The sequence below is a fragment of the Zeus faber genome, assembly GCF_960531495.2.
Source record: "Zeus faber genome assembly, chromosome: 3".
NCBI lineage: Eukaryota > Metazoa > Chordata > Actinopteri > Zeiformes > Zeidae > Zeus > Zeus faber.
The window spans coordinates 2,940,596-2,960,569 of record NC_137190.1 but is presented as its reverse complement, the minus strand read 5'-3'; the positions used below and the strand labels follow the sequence as shown (position 1 = coordinate 2,960,569).

The 19,974-nt window shown below is 46.0% G+C and overlaps 1 protein-coding gene across 1 annotated transcript in view; it reads left to right on the top strand.

The window, feature by feature from the left end:
- The window catches only part of LOC307228310 (neural-cadherin), a gene marked incomplete at both ends in the record, with an annotated part of 316,610 nt that overhangs the window by 139,678 nt on the left and 156,958 nt on the right, over positions 1-19,974 (top strand). Inside the window, 5 exons of the mRNA XM_079997948.1 lie at positions 6,686-6,858; positions 12,758-12,926; positions 14,212-14,382; positions 14,849-15,021; positions 19,719-19,886. Coding sequence (XP_079854074.1) covers positions 6,686-6,858; positions 12,758-12,926; positions 14,212-14,382; positions 14,849-15,021; positions 19,719-19,886 — 854 coding nt within the window. The remainder of the gene's footprint in view (positions 1-6,685; positions 6,859-12,757; positions 12,927-14,211; positions 14,383-14,848; positions 15,022-19,718; positions 19,887-19,974) is intronic.

Below are 19,974 nucleotides of genomic sequence, written 5' to 3'. Positions count from 1 at the left end.
ACACACACACACACACACACACACACACACACACACACACACCACACACACACACACACACACACCCCCAACACACACACACAACCGCACAAGCACACCCCCCAACACACAGACACACCCCCTAACACACACACGCACACACACACACACACACACACACACACACACACACACACACACACACACACACACACGCACACACACACACACACACACACACACACACACACACCCCCCAACACACACACACAACCGCACAAGCACACCCCCAACACACAGACACACCCCCTAACACACACACGCACACACACACACACACACACACACACACACACACACACACACACACACACACACACACACACCACACACCCCAACACTCACACACAACCGCACAAGCACACTCCCCCAACACACAGACACACCCCCTAACACACACACACACACACACACACACGCACACACACACACACACGCACACCACACACACACGCCAAAGACACAGACACACACACACACACACACACACACCCCAACACACACACACAACCGCACAAGCCACACCCCCAACACACAGACACACCCCCTAACACACACACGCGCACACACACACACACACACACACACACACACACACACACACACACACACACACACACACACACACACACACCCCAACACACACACACAACCGCACAAGCACACCCCCCAATACACAGACACACCCCCTAACACACACACACACACACACACGCACACACACACACACGCACACACACACACACGCAAAGACACAGACACACACACACACACACACACCCCCCAACACACACACACAACCGCACAAGCACACCCCCCAACACACAGACACACCCCCTAACACACACACGCACACACACACACACGCACACACACACACACGCAAAGACACAGACACACACAGGCACGGGCACGAGTATAATTGAAGGGTCTCTATGAGATGCGATGAGAGAGAGGACTGGTGGATGCTTTATTCTCAGAACGTCCTAAAACCTTTTCCAATGTCCTGTCTCCAGCCACTTAGCAGCGTGCGACTCCGCTCCGAGGCTTTTAGGGTCTATTTAGTCGTCCATGTCAAGTAGTGTGGGGGGCACGGAGCCCAGAGGAACCAGAGGCCCCAGAGGCCCCAACCCCTCTGTCTTTCTGTCTCAATTCAAATGAAGTGGTTCTAAGAAAAACTAATGGAAAACAAAAAGTGAACATTATAACCCACCATGAAATGAAATGAAGATTTGAAGATATAGAGATAGTATAACCTTATATATATAAATAAGGGGTGGGATATACTGCATTAGGCAGCAAGTGAAGAGTCAGTTGTTGAAGTTGATGTGTTGAAGCAGCGTAAGGATCTGAGCCACTTTGACAAGGAGCACATTGTGATGCTGGACGACTGGGTCAGAGCATCTCCACAAGCACAGGTCTTGTGGCTGTTCCCGCTCTGCAGTGGTTACTACCTACCAAAAATGCTCCAGGGAAGGACGACTGGTGAACCGGTGACAGTCATGGATTCCCAAGGCTCATTGATGCAGGTGGGGAGTGAAGTCTAGCCCGTATGGTTCGATCCCACAGAAGAACTACTTGGTGAAAAAGTTAATGCTGCTATGATGTAACACACTGTAGGTGTCTCTGTCTGTCTCTATGACTCTCACACGCAGTCTGTGCGCTTCTGTTGTTATTGAGCTGGTTGCACTTAGTTACATGTTCTTTCCATAATCTGCATAATATGCATACTGTATCTTAGGACTTGGTTTTGCAATACGTGCGTGTGTGCTTGTGTGTGTGTGTGTCTGTGTGTGTGTCTGTGAGAGATGTAGTGGTGAGTGATGGAGGTGATGTTGTGCGGGTTACCGTGTATCGTGGACCCCAGCGTTGGCGCGGGATTGTACCATGTAGTTAGGTGACACGCCCAGGGTGGGTGGGTGTTTGTTTAGTTCCATATGGAAACAGAGTAAAATAAAAAAAGCCTACATCTAAAAATAAAAACACAGTGTTCTGGGTGCCCCATCTCTGGCGCGCTGTGGACACAGTAGGTACTGTCAGTGGGAGCCATCAGGGCGCCGAGTCCTCCCTTCAGGGCTGTTGGAGATCAGGGGCTGTTCGTAAAACAATCTGGGCTGAAGCCCTGGACCCATAACAACGCCATTGTTGCCAACGTTCTATTACCGTAATTCCTGAAAGTGGGGCGACAGGAAATCGCAGTGTCCCCCCTGTTCCGACACCCCTGGACCTCAGTCAGTCTGAGACTTGGGTTCAGCTTACTTTGCTTATTTGGAAGTAGTATAGTTAAACACTGGATGACATGTAAAACTGTGATGTACCATCTTCTATATATTATAGTCATAAATGCAATGCTGGCTACCAATATGGAGAAAATAGTAATAATAATCCAGATTCATCCGTTTTCATCTTTTTTTGAAGCCCCGTGACCAGGGCTTGTTGTTTCTGTGTTGAATATAACTGCTGCAGTTTAAGCCGCGCTGTGTTTGTTGCATTGTGATCTTGTGCTAAGCCTCTTCCAGCGTCCAAACCCCGTTGGCCTGGACACGTTGCGCACAATGGGCTATTTTGGATTTGCATGATGAGAACTAAGGAGGAATCCATCCAATGTGCCTCCAACCTGCCGTCCTCTGAGAATTTCCTTTTTTTTCTCGAATCCTAGCTACCTGTCACGCTGCAGAGGTGGCAGCACTCGTCTGAATAACTCCTCCTGAATGCTGAAAAAGGTGGAGGCATCGAAGGAAATTGTCTAAACCGTCTGTGTGGGTGACGGAACAACGGCATCGTGGGAAGTGGGCGTTAAAGCTGAGGCTGCAGCCAAGAACTGGGACACTGAGACACATGTGCAGGCTTGAAATAAGCATACAGATAAATGAGTGCCTTGAAGCAGCCTGCAGCCAATAGATTTATTGACACTGTTGAAGATGTAATCAATATGGAATGAATGAATGAATGAATGAATGAATGAATGGATGGATGGATGAATGGATGCATGCGTGCTTCAAGGTCCTGACTCTCCGATGCTCATCCTCTCAGTAGATTTGGATTTCGGAAACATCATATGTCATATGTAAGCAAGTGGAAAACAAAAAATGAAAAATATAACTATATTTATTTAAACAATAGTATTATTAAGTAAACGTATAATTAAGTTCAAACAGAAAAATGTAAATGTTGCAGTTACAAATATAAGACAGGTAAGTGAAAATAGCTAACCGAAAATATAGACATAGCAATTAGGAATAGATATATAAATACAAATAAGGATATATACTAAAATACAGACAGAAATGTTTAAATATTGCACTTTAAAACATACATATAATAAATGAAAAATATCAACAAGTGCAGTATATAATATATACTTGTTTCTATTTCACTTTTTGTTTCTGCCTTTTGTATTGCCATTTTGGGATGAGAACGAGTAGAAAGGTGTTTTTCTGGGAGGAAGGAAGGAGGGGCAGGTGATGTCAGGCTTTGTTATTTGGTTGAAGATGTGTGTGAGGCTGCAGTGAGGAGGGAGGAGGATGCTTTTAGAAACGCTCCAGAAGCAACGCAGCCTCCTCCAGTCCACAATCACCAAACTTTCCCATATTTTCTTTCTGTGTATCTCAGACATGTGATATGCTTGTCATCATGACATGAACATGACTCTTTCTTCAATGGTCGTAGTTTAAAAATGACTTTCTTTTTCTAGCAATTTTACAGCAAGAAAAAAAATGGATAAACTTTGAAACAAAATTTATATTTCAAATTTTGAACAAAATCAAGCTATTTTTGTAGCAACAATCACAAAATAACTCAGCAAAATCCCAGAGGGACGATATTAAGTGTGCGTGTGCGTTCGTGTGCGCGTGTGCGCGTGTGTGCGTGTGCGTGTGTGTGTGTGTGTGTGTGTGTGTGTGTGTGTGTGTGTGTGTGTGTGTGTGTGTGTGTGTGTGTTAGGGTTGTGCAATATGTCAAAATATTCCTACCGGTTTATATATTCTTGGCGGGAATGCACTCTCCACGGCCATGGTGTTCCTCCAACATCTGAACCAAACCAAAGACAGAGAGAAAGCCGGTTTTCAGAATGACCTGAAAACACCCGATCACCCAAGCCTAGTGTGTGTGTGTGTGTGTGTGTGTGTGTGTGTGTGTGTGTGTACTGTATCCATAAACATATATATACCGCATACACAGTATATACAGTACAAAGTGTATACACTGTATATACACTATAGTCAAATATGCTTCTGGTGTCTACAAATATTAATTCCAGTTGTAAAGGTAATATTAAATCATATCGAATATTGAATTACGAGTCAGGCTCTCTGTCTCTCAGGTGTGAGGTGGGCGAGCAGCTCCACGTGTATCCTCCCTCTAATCCGTGTGATTACTCTACATTTTGGGAACAATATGAGTGTGACAGACACACACACACCAGCCCATTGATAAACAATACACAGTCAGAGTGTGATGAATTTAGCTCTAGCCGAAACTCCTCCCCCACTGCCGACGCACGCACACACACACACACACACACACACACACACACGCACACGCACGCAGACTCAAAGTAAAGGGAGTACAGGAGGGCAAAGAAGTGCACAGCAAAGACCAGTCATTAAGAGCAGAGAGTGGAATGGAGATGAGACACCTACACCTGGAGAGAGAGATGGAGAGAGAGGGATGCAGAGTGAAGGGATAGAGTGAGAGGGATGGAGGGAAGGGGATGGAGACAGAAGGGGATGGAGAGAGAGAAGGGGATGGAGAAAGGGATGGAAAGAGAGGGGTTGGAGGGAGAGGGGATGGAGAGAGAGGGTTAAAAGAATGTGCTTAAGAGCCTGAAATTCACCAGTTGTCCAGCTGTATGAACAAACTCACTCTCTCTGGTTTGGACTCTCCCTCTCTCTCTCTCTTTCCCTCTCTCCCTCCCTCCCTCCCTCCCTCTCTCTCTCTCTTTCTGCGTCCCCACTGGGTATTTGTCTTTGCTCACCCTCATCCTTCTCTGTTGTGATGTTTTCTTTCCCTCTGAAAATACTGGCTGTTTGTGTTGTATTTTCCCAGCAGGATAAACTCTGAAGTTTTTAACTTTTTTATTCGTTCTTTCATATTATTTTTAGTGGTGGGTGGAGTTCACACAGAGGTCTGCGGAGGAGATAGGAGTCCGATCAGCTCGTTTCGAACGGTGTATTTCTTCAGACTGTATGGGGCTCGCGTCCTCCTTTCTTCTCCACTTTTGTTGGAGTCTGTTCCGCTCATCCAGCCTCAAGGCTGAAAAGTCGGTGAAAAGGATCCACACGTCGCTGGATGTTCAATGCCGCCATGAATCAGACCATCCATGCTTTGAGTTGAATCATGCGAATGTTCCCTTTTTTTTGTTTGACAACGTGAGTTACCACTTGAGCGGCGGCGTGAGCGGCGGCGTGAGCGGCGGCGTGAGCGGCGGCGTGAGGGATGGCGTGAGCGGCGGCGTGAGGGATGGCGTGAGGGGCAACGTGAGCGACGACGTGAGCGACGACGTGAGCGACAACATGGGCGACAACTTTAGTAACAACGTGAGCGACAACGATTCTTGATGTTGCGTACCATCAATTTTTCCGGTGAAGTCGGGACACTCTACATAAAGACAACATGGGCGACAATGTGAGTGACAACATGAGCGTCAATGTGAGCATCAACATGAGCGTCAACATGAGCGACAACGTGAGCGTCAATGTGAGTGTCAACTTGAGCGACAGAGTAAGCGACAACATGAGCAATACTTTGAGTGACATAGTGAGCTACTACGTGAGCGACAACTTAAGCCAAAACCTGAGTGACAGCATGAGTAACAACGTGAGTGTCAACTGGAGCGTCAACTGGAGCGTCAACGTGAGCGACAACTTGAGCGACGACTTGAGCGACGACTTGAGCGACGACTTGAGCGAATCAGTTCTATTGTTAAGAATCTAGAATGGGTTTGAAAGTGTAATTTTGATGCTTTTTCTCTGGATTGTCTGCAAACATTTCAACTTAAATACCATCGTAGTCACAAATCACATGAAATATTTAATTTCCGTATTAAACTGAATTTGTTCCGCAATATATTTTTGGAGGCACGTCGGATGGTGAGGGTTGCGAGCAATTCTCACAATGTATAAAATGCCGATATAGAATCACATGTGGAGCCGTGTCATCAATTTCGAATTTCATCGATATTGTATCAAATCAGGTCCCTTTGTATCAAGGTTTTAGCCCATGAACTTTTTCCTGATGATTGATTGACTTTTAATATGTTTAATATGTTTCATCTCAACGATATGATATGAATTAGTTGTGCCCTTGTCACGTATTTTGTAATTGTTAATTCCATGTGCATCCTCCCTTTTCAAATGCAAAATATTAAATACGGCAAAATTAGAAACCACCATGTTAGCCACCAGGAGATTCATTTCGGAATTTTAGGAAGGTTCCTCAACACACAGTCATTTTTTTTCCAAAATCCCAAAACAGAGAGCAACGTGAGCTATCGTCAGCTATAAGATGTGTGTGTTGTCTAGTAAACAGGCTGAAAATCATCAGTCAAATAATAAAGTCAAACATATCTTTGGGACCGCGTGGTCCTTTTAGCCACTTTCCAAACCGCGTCCACTGCCAACTCTGCTTTTGAACTTTTGGGCTGCAGGTCTGATCCGCCTGCGCTCCAGCCCGCCACCCCGCCTCCAGGGGGTGGAGTATGTGCTCAACGTCACGGCAACGGACGACAACATGTCGGGCGGCCCACAGGCCCTGTCATCCACCGCGCAGGTCATTGTGGGTGTGGACGACGTCAACAACAACAAGCCCGTCTTTGAGAAGGTGAGACACGCACGCACGCCAGCACGCACAGTCATTAAAAGGTGTTGGTCCGGCTCATCAGCTGCCTGTATAGCCAAGCAAGGTGTCAGATAAGCATGCCCCCCCCCCCCTCTGATTCTCCTCTCTCACCCTCTCTCTGTCTCTCTATCTCTCTCTTTCTCTCGCTTTGTTTTGCGAGCCTGAGGAAGAGCAGCAGAAAAGGACTCTCTCCTCCTCCTCTCCTCTCCTGTCTCCCCCCTCCTCCTTTATCTACCCTTCTCCCCTTTCTCCTCCCTCGTGCTTCCTTCTCTCCTTTCTCCCCTGGGACAAAAATGAAACACAACAAATGTCCCTTCCCTCATTTGTGATTCAGTCAAATGAAAAATAAATAAATATATATATATATATATATATATATATATATATATATATATATATATATATAATATTATATATATAATATTATATATATAATATTATATATATATATATATATATATATATATATATATATATATATATATATATATATATATATATATATAATATTATATATATATATATATATATATATATATATATATATATATATATATATATATAAAATTGAAAAAAAGTTCTCTAAAAGAGAAGTGGAACAGTCAAAGTGTTTCCTTGCGGTCAGCAGGATGCCGGCCCTCAGCAAGGACGGGGGGGGGTTTCATCTGGCTTTGATGCCCCGATCTGGAGCCGGGCCGGGGGTCTCCTGAGCTCCGAGCGGGTGGCATGGGTCTGGTAACCAGCGGGGGGGTGAAGGAGGACAGAGGGAGAGTGAAAAGCTGGACCCTGTCGGCTCTGTCAAAGGGAGCCGCATGGTCTCTTTACCCATCGGGTGGAAAGCATCTCCATGGTTCCACTTACACAAACACACACACACACACACACACACAAACACAGTCACACGCACACACACACACACAGTCACACGCGCACACACACACACAAACACACACACAGTCAGACACAAACACACACAGTCACACACACACAAACACACACACACACACACACACACACACGTTGTGGGAATGTTTAAAAAATTCCAATCAGTCAGAAATAAAATTGTCGCAGAAAAGCGACTTCTGTTTGTGTTCCATGACAGCACCGCAGGAGGTTCTGCACATTTTAATACAAATCATTGGGAACCAGTTTTTCATGATCTCTTTCTTCTTTGGTTTTGATTCCGTGGAGGTAAGAATGGGATGAGTTTGTTCCCATTTCTGTGTGTGCATAATATCTTCAAGTTCAGATAATAACTGAGGCCTTAACATTGCTGTTGCAGTTGTGGTGGACAACGGCTCGATTTCGTTTCATAAAGTGAATGATTCCATATCACGCAGCTCCATGTTAACATTCACATGGAGACGAGGGTGGAGTCACATCTGTGACTGAGAGCTCCCACCCGGAGCGGAGAAAAATCTGAGAGAAGAGGAGGAGGGAGGAGAGGAGATGAGGGGAGGAGGGAGGGGAGAAGAGGAGGAGGGAGGGGAGGAGATGAGGGGACAAGAGGAGGAGGGAGGAGAGGAGATGAGGGGACAAGCGGAGGAGGGAGGAGAGTAGATGAGAGAGAAGGAGGGAGGAGAGTAGATGAGGGGACGAGAGGAGGAGGGAGGAGAGGAGATGAGGGGACAAGCGGAGGAGGGAGGAGAGTAGATGAGAGAGAAGGAGGGAGGAGAGTAGATGAGGGGACGAGAGGAGGAGGGAGGAGAGGAGATGAGGGGACAAGAGGAGGAGGGAGGAGAGTAGATGAGAGAGAAGGAGGGAGGAGAGGAGATGAGGGGAGAAAAGGGAGAGGGAGGAGAGTAGATGAGGGGACGAGAGGAGGAGGGAGGAGAGGAGATGAGGGGACAAGAGGAGGAGGGAGGAGAGTAGATGAGAGAGAAGGAGGGAGGAGAGGAGATGAGGGGAGAAAGGGGAGAGGGAGGAGAGTAGATGAGGGGACGAGAGGAGGAGGGAGGAGAGGAGATGAGGGGCCAGAGGAGGAGATGAGGGGACAAGAGGAGGAGGGAGGAGAGGAGATGAGGGTACAAGAGGAGAGAAGGAGGGAGGGAGGGTTTGAGGTGAAGAGTCGAAGTTGACGAAAACAAAAGAAAGATGGAAAGTTGTGGTGGGAGCGCTGAGGGCCAGGGGCCAAGTCGAGGAGGGAAATCAGAAACGAGGGAGTCAATAGAAAGAAAGATGCCTCCTTCCCCATTAATTAGACGTCAGAATATACTGTGAGCATCAAAGAGCAGCCATCAGGGATTTCACTGGAGATAGAGGGGGGGGGGGCAGGTAGAGGGAGATAAAGTAGATGAGCAGGCTTTGTAATAAAGCTGCATTTCATCATAACTTGACTAAAATGTAAAAACATTTGATCTGTAAGATGAGACTTTATTGACCCTGCAGGAGGAGATCCGGCGTTTTTTTGTGATGTCATAACACCTGTGTTTTGTAAAACATCTTGACGCATCTTGTAAGTTTTGTGTTTTACATAATGTGGTGGTTATTAGATATTTTTGCGGTTAAAACACTTTGAAATGTTGTAATGACACCAAGTTATGTAATAGAGATATGACACAACACAGCAAAACATATCATTACTATTATGTCAGAGGTGTTTATTAAAAGGCATGCGTTGAAACATTATCAAGTGTTTTCACCTCAGTGACTCCTGAATATTTTTCAGCCTTTCTTCAGTGGGGAGTGTTGATGTTTGGGCTCGGTGTGACCTGTAATGATCACACAACGATGGCCCTTTAAGTGCAAACAAAAAGGTAAACTCAGAGGAATCTTGAAACTTGAAATGCACTCTCCAAAATATCCAAAATATTTAAATATGTATATTTAATCTGATACTGTGATATACCAAAAAATGTGATATCGAGTAGTATGATTATCGTACTGTCACATCCCTATTCTAAACACTACTATTAAGTACATTATCACCTCCCAAACACATATTTGCTGTAACAATAAAGAAATATTTTGGTCTCAAGCTCATTCAATCATCCCAGAGAATACAGCAATGTTTTTCAAGGCTTTAGTTTATTTTATTCAAGCACAGCAACTATCATTTAGATACGGTGTGTGTGTGTGTGTGTGTGTGTGTGTGTGTGTGTGTGTGTGTGTGTGTGTGTGTGTGTGTGTGTGTGTGTGTGTGTGTGTGTGTGTGTGTGTGTGTGTGTGTGTGTGTGTGTACTATCTATTATCAAACCAAAGTTATTAAATCAGTTTGATAATTTTCGACCTGTCCTACACCCTTCGCCTCCGGAGAAGGAATGTTCTCCACCCGTTCTACCTCTCCCTGTCCGCTCGCTCCCTCCGGCTCCGCCCTGCGGTGCAACCGGCGGGCGGAGCCAAGGGCTTGGTCCCGATGTCCCAGCACCGCACCTTACTTTAAAAGACACGTCTAGGGTCTGAGTGGCATTTTTAAGAATAAGAAGAATAACATTTAATAATTTAAAGACCTGTCTGCGAAGAGACTATTAAAATTTTTTTCAGATCCCTGTCAGGATTTGGCATAGCACCGGTGCAGCCCCTCCAAGGATTTCCTTACAATTTTACATTTTCATTAAACACTTTAGGACAACTATTTTAAGTCAAGTAAAATTTCAAGTATTTCAAGTTTAAGTTACCTTTACGGCCTGTTTGTGCCGTCACACCATCAGCACGATGTGCTCAGTGAACCGGGCGTTGAGACGGTGCAGATAGAGGGGCGGTTCATGCACAACTCATGGTGCTGTTAACGGCCGCAATCCTTTTCTTTGTGAGTGTGTCCCTAAGTTGTTACTGTGTGGTTTCCAGCGTTCCAGAGCAACTTCCTCTAACTGCTCCAGATAGAAAACTTCTTTGTTGCCAAAGAAAAACTGGAATAATCTAGCTACAAACATTTCACAAATTTCTGGAATAAACATTGATATTTTTCGGTCTGTGGCCTAACAAGGACCTTCCAGAAATGTCCTGCTGAACCGAGGCGCCTCTGAAGGCGGCTGCCGTTGCCCATTAGTTTTGGCGTTAATTCATTGACTTGCTTCTGTTTGTTTTCGTCCGTGGTCAACGGGAAACGTAGCTCGCAGCACCACAAAATATCAACTACCTGGAATTATCAATTCCATTTCTCTTCCCCAGATAATTACTTGTGATGTTCTTGTGTTGCTCTTGATCCCACTCTCTACACAACAGGCATCAGAAGTTTGCAGGAATATAATTGTTTTCGCTTCCAAAAAAAGTCATGCTTTTTTCTGCCAAAGGGCACATTTAATTTGGCTTGTTTTTTATGTTCCCCAGATGATGTGGGAGTTCCAGCTCATGTGTTTTCTGGTATCTATTGAACCGCTGATGAAAAGAATGATAACACCGGCTTTTTGTCCAGTCTTTTTGTTTTTTTAATGCGTCTCCAGTTAAGTTTCTTTCCATCTTTCACAAAAATCATAAGTCAATTTTCCCAAACCCAATTGGCAAAAGAAGAGCTGTGCACGCATCTGTTATGTGAACAAACAACCTTCCATGCACAAGGCATGACGAGGCCCCCTTCTCTAACGCGGTGGATAACAGTTGCTGAGCAACAACAGCTGCTGAGCGCTAAATCAGGGGAGAGAGAGACATGCGTTTTAGGGATGTACTGGTTCTTTCTGCTGAGTCATCAGGGCATCAGGCTTATCCCAAACTGCACCAGGAAGGATCCTAATGGCAGAGATACACCAGAACTTTTAAAATACAGAATCACACATTTACACCTTTTTGTTTCCTCCCCAGGAGAGCGCACGCTAGGATTTGTCAGGATGGATCCAATCCTGCATCGTTGCACTGACTTGAGAGTGCAGTTTAAAATCTTACTGTTGGTTTAAAGCTCTGCATGAACTTGCATTTTTTAACTCCTCATGCCTTACCACATTGGTAGACCTAGAAGGTCCTTACCATAGTAGACCCCTAAGGTCCTTACCATAAGACCCCTAAGGCCCTTACCATACCGGTAGACCCTTACTATACTGGAAGATCCCTTAGGTCCAGACTTTTCATCCTCAGCCAGACACAGAAGGTTAAAAAATATTATAATTTGGGAATTTCTTTGAACGTTCAGGGTTTCTTTAAAGTCTGCAAATGAACGTGTGGATGGAAATTCCACTCCTGGTCTGCTGTCACCTGCTAACCGCACGCTCACACCAAAAGCGACACCCAGTGACGATGTAGTTCATTTCTAATTGGAGGGGGCAATAGAGAGTGATGGGAGCGACGCGGTCTGGGAGACTTGGCGACCGGAGAAAGTTGAGCGGAGTTTAACTTTCTGCTCATTAGCTGAGACACGGGGGTCAGCGGCTGGTCTGGCCCCGCTGGTCACTCTTATTTCCACTAATCAACCGTCAACAAACCCTGGACTTTGGTTCCTACAAAACGTCAGTGCCAAAAATAGAGGAAAAAGCTAATAGTTGCGGGAGCGGGTTTCTCCGTACTCTATGATGCAACACTATTTGGGAGGTAGTTTGGATCCTGGGTGCATGAAACACCATTGGAGTCAATATTAAATAAATAAATCAATACATACATACATAAATAAATAAATGTCTTTCTCTCTCTCTCTCTCTATCGCTCTCTCCAGTTGCTTTCTTGATTCATTTTACTCTCTTAACTTATTTAATAATGTTGTTTTCAGTGTTTGTGTTGATGGATCTCTTTTGCTTATGAATTATTCTGAATGTAAGTCAGAATTGACTTACATTCAGAATATTGATTGCGTGTTATTCTGTGCTATGTTGCAATCTGTTGAAATTATGTAAATAAATAGTGTTTAAAAACAAGTTGAAATCTCTTTCTCTTACTTTCTCTCCGTCTCTCTTGTCATCTTGTCTTTCCCTCCCTCTTTCCAACCCTCCCTCACCCCTCCTCCCCCTCCCTCCCCCAGTGCCAGCAGTACCGGGAGAGGACCTCGGTCCTGGAGAACCAGCCGGCCGGGACCTTCGTCCTGCAGGTCCACGCGGTGGATGCGGACGAAGGCACCAACGGCCGGGTCACGTACGGCTTCATGCACAAGGACTCCACCGTGCCGGCCTTCAGCATCCACCCCGAGACCGGTACTGGCATGCACGTCGTGCACATGCACGCACACAAACATGCACGTGATCAAAAAAAAAACCCACAGATGAACTCAGTGATCAAATCAAGCTTTTTCCAACTCAGGCTCTTATCTAACGTCAAGTCCTTTTTATCACTTAGTGGCTTGGAAAGTGTTATACACGCTTTTATCGCGACCCCAATGGACGACTGTAACGTCCTTCATGTTGGTGCAGGAGGAGCCAGGCCTCCCTCTCTCGCTGGCAGTGGGTCCAGAATGCTGCAACTCGTCTTTGAACAGGGAATCTTTCCCCCATTACCGGCCTCCCTTAACTGGCTCCCTGTGCATTTTAGGATTGATTTTAAGATTTTATTGTTTGCCTACCAATCATGAAATGGGCGAGCTCCCAACCTGAGCTTTTACAAGCACACGTCCCTTCAAGGCCACTCAGGTCCGCTGGCCTAAGACCACGGTCGAATCACAGCGGAGCCTACGCCTTTGCGGTTGTAGTTTCCTCTGTGGGTTCAGCTGACCCTACACTGCCTGTTTCAAATCCTGTGTTGAAACGCATCTTAATTCCTTGTCTTTTATCTCGGCTTGAGAGTTGCCGTTCTTATGCTCTTATTGCTTTTATAATTTTATTGTCCTTGTCCTTTACGCTGGTCTTTGTGTTGCTATTGTGTTGTTTTACGGTTTCTGCTGTGTCTGATTGTACAGCACTTTGGTCAACAGTATTTTTTTTTGAATGTGCTTTGTAAATACATTTGGATTGGATTGTAAATACAAACGTACAGTATGGCTGCTGGCACGCTAGTGACCGATGGATGCGGGTTCAGACCGGGGGAGCCCGTTGAATTCTATGTGGAATGTGGGTTTGTGAAGCCCTGACACTGTGCCGTGGTTAATGCCAATAGAAATAAACTGGACTTGACTCGATATGGTGATATACTGTAAAGTACGGTAGTTAAATGTTGTCTTTCAGGAGCTTTACATTCTCCAAGATATTGTCCCATGATTTTCGATGGATCGATGCATTTGTCACAATTGGTCATATTTGATTTTTTGAAACGGCCCAGCCCCGAGGGTGAGTGACTCTTTGAGAGCAAAGTTTTTCTGTGCTATCAGTGAGGAAAGGAATGTGTCATGTTTGTAATTACAGCCAGAAATAAGTCTTAGAAGTAAGGGTTAGGTTAGCAACCCTGCTAGGTTAGCAACACACACACACACACACACACACACACACACACACACACACACACACACACACACAGTATGATTGGTCCTCTCATCATCTCTCTTTGCAGGAGTGATTGTGTCGGCGAGGAAGTTTGACCGTGAGCGGCAGAGGGAATACGCGGTGACGGTGACGGCGACAGATCAGGCCGCAGACCCTCTGATCGGCATCTGTCAGCTCAACATCCTCATCCTGGACCAGAACGACAACAGCCCCAAGTTCGAGAACCTGCGATACGAGTGTGAGTTGGAGCTGTTGCCGTCACGATGCACACACTTACGTACAGGACGACCAGGCACATGGAGCCCCAGTCACTACCATCGGTGGATTCACTTCCACCGGCGAAGCACAGGTGTGGTAGAGTTCAACTGCCTGGCAGCTGAGCGTCCGGCAGCAGGTTCGTTCAGTGAGGTAGTGCTTAAGGCCCGGGTCACACTCTGTGACTTAGGACAAATTTTGCTCCAAATTCAATTAATTTTAGCGTAATCACCGTGGCCGGTGGATTGTTTCCCAGGAGTGGAAGTAAAGTCATTGAAAATGCATCGCAAAGACCTTTGGAGGTGGCGTTGACCCACATCAAAGCACTGCGATGGGGAGGCAGAGACACAGCCAGCTCATCAATCACATTATCTGTGTCAAATCGTCCTATTTTATAAAACGCTGCGCTTCCAGAAATTTGATTTACTCTTCCTCCTCTCCTCCTCTAGACTTTCTTCGTGAGGACACCATGATCGGTACCAGCTTCCTGCGGGTCGCGGCGCACGACGACGACTTCGGAACCAACGCCGCCGTCACCTACTCCATGTCGACGGAGCAGCCGGAATATCTGAGGGTCAACCCGCTGACGGGCTGGGTGTTTGTTAACCAGCCCATCTCCCAGGTGCACACACACACGCACACACAAACAAAGGCGTGCACACGCAAACACACACACGCACCCACACACAAAAGCATGCACACACGCACACACAAACACACACACACACACACACACACCCACACGCAAACGCATGCACGCACACACTTATTTTATGTCATCTTACCTCTTCTTCCTGTCTTGACTCGCACTGTTTCTCACAGTAGTGGTACGGTCGCACCGCTGTCGTCGTCCTGCCGCCACGTCTTCGCTCTGGCTTTTGTGAGCGTGTGCGGCTCGAATTCCTCTGGCTGTCGTGGGCGCCAAACATTCCAAGCCTCTGTCCCTTTCCATATTTAATGTACATTATATACTGTAGATAGATGACACCGTGTGTACCTAAAAAATGCCGTAGCTGTTTACTTAGCAAAATTAATGACTTCTTGAAACATATTGTGTGTAATTACCGGGTGCGTTGCATTGACATTTCACTGCATATATGTATGAAAGTATGTATATGACGAATAAACCTCTTGAATCTTGAAATTCCATAACTCGTAGAATTGTAAAGAAGGTTGTCCTTGAACGACCAACAACAAACTGATGTAAGAAAAATAAGTCGTTCGCATATCTTCCCTCCTATTGGCTGTCGCCGGACGCAGCTCCGCCCCTTGAAGCCGAGCTCTGTTTGAAATGCATCGCCTGCTGGGGCTTTGCTGCCCGTGTACCTGAACACCTCAATTTCCCCACGGCTGTTATAAGTGTTTTCTCGTTTAAAGGCAGAATTATAAAGAGTAACACAATCAACACATTTTGGGACTGAGTATTTACCAAGCCATCCAGATCTGTTTTGTCATCATCAAGGGCCCCAAATGCTTTCCACTGGCAAAGCTGATCAGGAAGGGAGAGGAAGAGAGGGAGAGCGAGAGAGAGAGAGATAGAGAGAGAGAGACTAATTGTCCGTTGTTTGAGCTGAAATCGCTCCAAAAAGCCCCCTCGCTGTCAGGTTTCAAACCTGGCGTTTGACTCTGGTGCAGTTTGACGATGACCTTTCGAAATCTCTCCAGTGAGATGCGAGTTCCACGCGTCACACAAAGCAGCGTAACAAGATGCGGGAGAAAAAAGTCACCCCGCTTTTCAGATATTCAGGAGCGGCGGCGTTTCAAAAAAAAAAAATCTCCATCTCCCGTCTGCCACGAATAATCGCAGCGTTTGCAGCCTTTTGATTGAAGGGAACGGTGCATCGTGTGGCTGTGAGACGCTGCAGCTCATTGGTCGCGCAGAAGAAGCCGTTTCTTTTCAACCGCCCCGTCTCCTCCGCTCCATATCTGGAACCAAAGGAACCCACGGTGAGCTGCGCCCGTCCCGCGCTCGCTCTTCAGGCTAATTGCCGCACCCCTCACAAGCTTGTTTTTGGACCAAAGTCGATGTTCTGTCCCGAGGTTCCGCCGCTGCCCGTCGAGGCAGAGTGTAGGGATGGAGGCAGCGTGATGGGGACTCATCACTTCCTCGTGAGGAGGGTTGGGAACTGCGACAGCGTTCCAAACAGGGCTGTTCCTACGGGGGAGGGAGGCATTCCGGTGACACAAGAGAGAGAGGGGGAGGGAGAGAGAGGGAGGCAGGAGGGGGAGAAAGGGAGGTCGAGGGGGTGAGAGGTAGGGAGAGAGGGCGGAGAGAGAATGATAGAGGGGGAGAGAGAATGAGAGAGGGAGATGGAGGGGGAGAGAGGGAGGACGGGTGGGAAAGAGATGGGGGGGATTGGGAAGAATAAGTACGGGGGAAGGGAAGTGGAGAGGCGGTGGGTGGGAGACAGAGGGAGGGCGGCAGGGAGAGAAAAAGTGAGACGGGAAGGGCGAGAGGGAGGGATGGAAGGGGAAAGAGTGGGAAAGGGGGGAGAGAGAGAGGGGGGCTGGGGGTGGAGAAAGACGGGACGGCACTTACACAGAGACACAGTCACTCACCGTGCCCATAGCAGCAGCTTTTATGAATCACTTTCCGGCATCGAACCTTCCTCTCTGGTCTCAGTCCATATTCCGCTGCTTCTCCAGCTCCGTTCGTCCTCTCATTTAACAATATAATAATAAATATCAAAGAAAAATAGGGGTAAAAATCTGAAGATAAAATGCGTTATCATATCACAGCGCTCGTAAAGTAAGAAGTGAAGAAGAAGTAAAAACTGCAGCTGCTTTCATGAACATGTCACTTAAATAACATTTTGATCAAATCCCAAATAAAATAAATATGGCGAGTAGGCCTGAATTAAATAAATGAATACGTTTGTGGTGTTGCACGTCTTGTCGACATATTTTACACAATGGATATTTACCGTCTGCTTTGGGTCGGAACTTAAATATCCCAAAAAACTCCAAACTATGGACGTATGTGTCCCTGTGTCCAGGAGGCTTGGTCTTTCTCCTCTGGTGTGTTGACCAGTGCAGCCGGCCCACCAGGGAGGCGGGGGGGGGGCTTCTTTCTATATCGACAAACGTAATTGGCTGGAGGTGAAAGGTCGGCTTGAGATCTTCCAAATGAATTGGCTTTTCGTGGCCACATGCCCAACGCTTCTGACATCGAACACATCTGCATCAGACATTATGGAAATGATCCAGCTTCTTTTATTTCAACATTGAGGACTTTTTTTTCTCCGATAATTATTGTTATCGTTTCATCGGCCTGCACTAGTCCCAACAATGTCATTGGTCGATACAGTACAAGTACTTTGCTGCTGTGATTTTGTAATTTTTTAAGGATCTGTACTCACTGAATATACTTAAGTATATTCAGTATTCGATACTGCCGACCTCCTTAAAGAGCCTATAAACTAGGAAGTTTCAATGTATCCCACCTCCTCCTCTTGAAAGTGGGCGGGGTTCTGCTGGGTAGGTGTGGCCAGTGGCTCCTGGGCCACGCCCCTTTATCAACTGAACTGACCTTAACTCTTGAATTTCTGACACTACGGTATGACCCAACAACCCTGTCGGCAAAATGCCTTTAACTGCATGAACCATAGGATTGTTTTCATTCTTTATACAACAAAACCCAAAATGATTCAGTCATATCTCCACAAATAAAAGGCCCAGATGCATGGAGCCCAGACTCTGGTTTCCTCCGAACGCAGAGAAGCTCAGGAATTTAGATCCGTTGTCAGTTAACACGGAACTATTTCCATTCCAGAGTAAATGAAGATGAACAAGGCGTCTTTGCCCAAGAAAACATTGTAAATTCTAAAGGTAAAAGCAGCGTTATAACTACGATCATTTCCGGGCTCCTTCATAGTTTGACAGGTTGACTCAGACGGTACCAGGGTGGATGTGGGTGGTGACCCCCCGCTGTTGGGGATCAATACTATGTCATGTTGCTCCCTTCTCCTCCCCTGTTGGATTATTCATTCTGCTCGTCCATTTTGGTTAATACACTTTGGGCTTTGTGCTTTAATCCTTGCTATTACTACAAGAAAATGTTGTTTTAAAAGTAAAAGTAATGTTTTTCGTCAATGGCACATAAAATAACTGCAACCTCCAGCACGTCACGGTCCACCGTCTCCGGTGCACATTTCCAATCCTTCCAGCCGTGCTCGTAATGGAGCCGAGCTTTAGCGTCCGACAGAAGGGTAAGTTAAACCCACGCTCCCCGGAAGCCGCCGGTCCTCGGCTCCGGGGAGAATTTCCACCTCTGACTATTTCCTCCCTTCACGGCCCTCTGCCCGACAGCTGCCTCCCAGGAAAACAAGCCTGTCCAAACACAGGCAGCGAGCGGCGCGGTAAATTGTCACGCTGTGAGGGAGAAAATGAAAGTCTTTCCTGGTGATTAAAGCCCCCGTAGCCGGCGCCGCTCTCACCATTCACCACTGCCAGCAGAGTTGACGTGTGCTTTTCAGCCGCCCGATGCATCCAACAGTAAAAAAATATTAAAAAAGGAACTTGACGTTATTCCGGTAAATTTGGCTGAACGTGTAGAGCGTCGTTATGTATCTGGCAGATGTTTTCCAGCGACAGTGTAAACACTATCGCATACAGTGTAATTCATGTAAACCACCGAGCGCACGGTTTAAATCATGACTTTTTAGCGTCCCAGCCAGGAAGACGTGTCTGTGTAAACTGTTTGGGGCCCGGCGTCTGCTCTTATATCAAACAGCTTGTGAAGATAACTGGGTTTTGGGTTTATATTTTCTTACCTGACTGCATGCAGTCGTTAGGAAGTACTTTATTTTAAAATGCATGTGGGGAAAGTATGCCAAAACGCTGATCGCACTGTTTGCATAACTTTGGCGGTGGATTATGGTTTTTCATTTGTTTCTAAGGGCAGGGTGAATTGCCTTAAAAGGGATGATTGATGGTTTTTTTTTACTAATCAATTATAATATAATCCACTCCACCCTAATCGAATGTAATGTAATGTAATCTAGACCAGGCAAGAAATACAGCACATTTTATATACTGTACAAGATCAATTCAACCTGCTTTTCATAACATACAACAGGCATAAAATATATATATATATATATATATATATATATATATATATATATATATATATATATATATATATATATATATATATATAGTTTGTACTCAATTACAGTTTATGTTTAGTCATTCCTCAGCCAATTATTTTCCATGACCATTTCTCCATTATTTATCTTACTACTCCAAGCAATTCTCAAATAAGTCCCAAATAACACTGGAAATAAGCTCTTCTCTTCTTCCGTCTCCTCCCCGCAGAGGACCTACATCACCAGGGAGATCGTGGCCACAGACGGGGGCAACCGCAGCAGCTCGGTGGAGCTGGCCGTCACCATCACCAACGTGAAGAACCAGCCGCCGCAGTGGGAGAAGGACAGCTACAGCGTGGTCATCCCCGAAAACACCGTCCGAGACACGGCCATCGTGGTGAGAGAGAGCAGCTTGGGAAATGAGGGAAAAAATAGAAGACCCAAAAATATATGTTTACCACTGTCAAGGCTTTATCTTGTTTTTA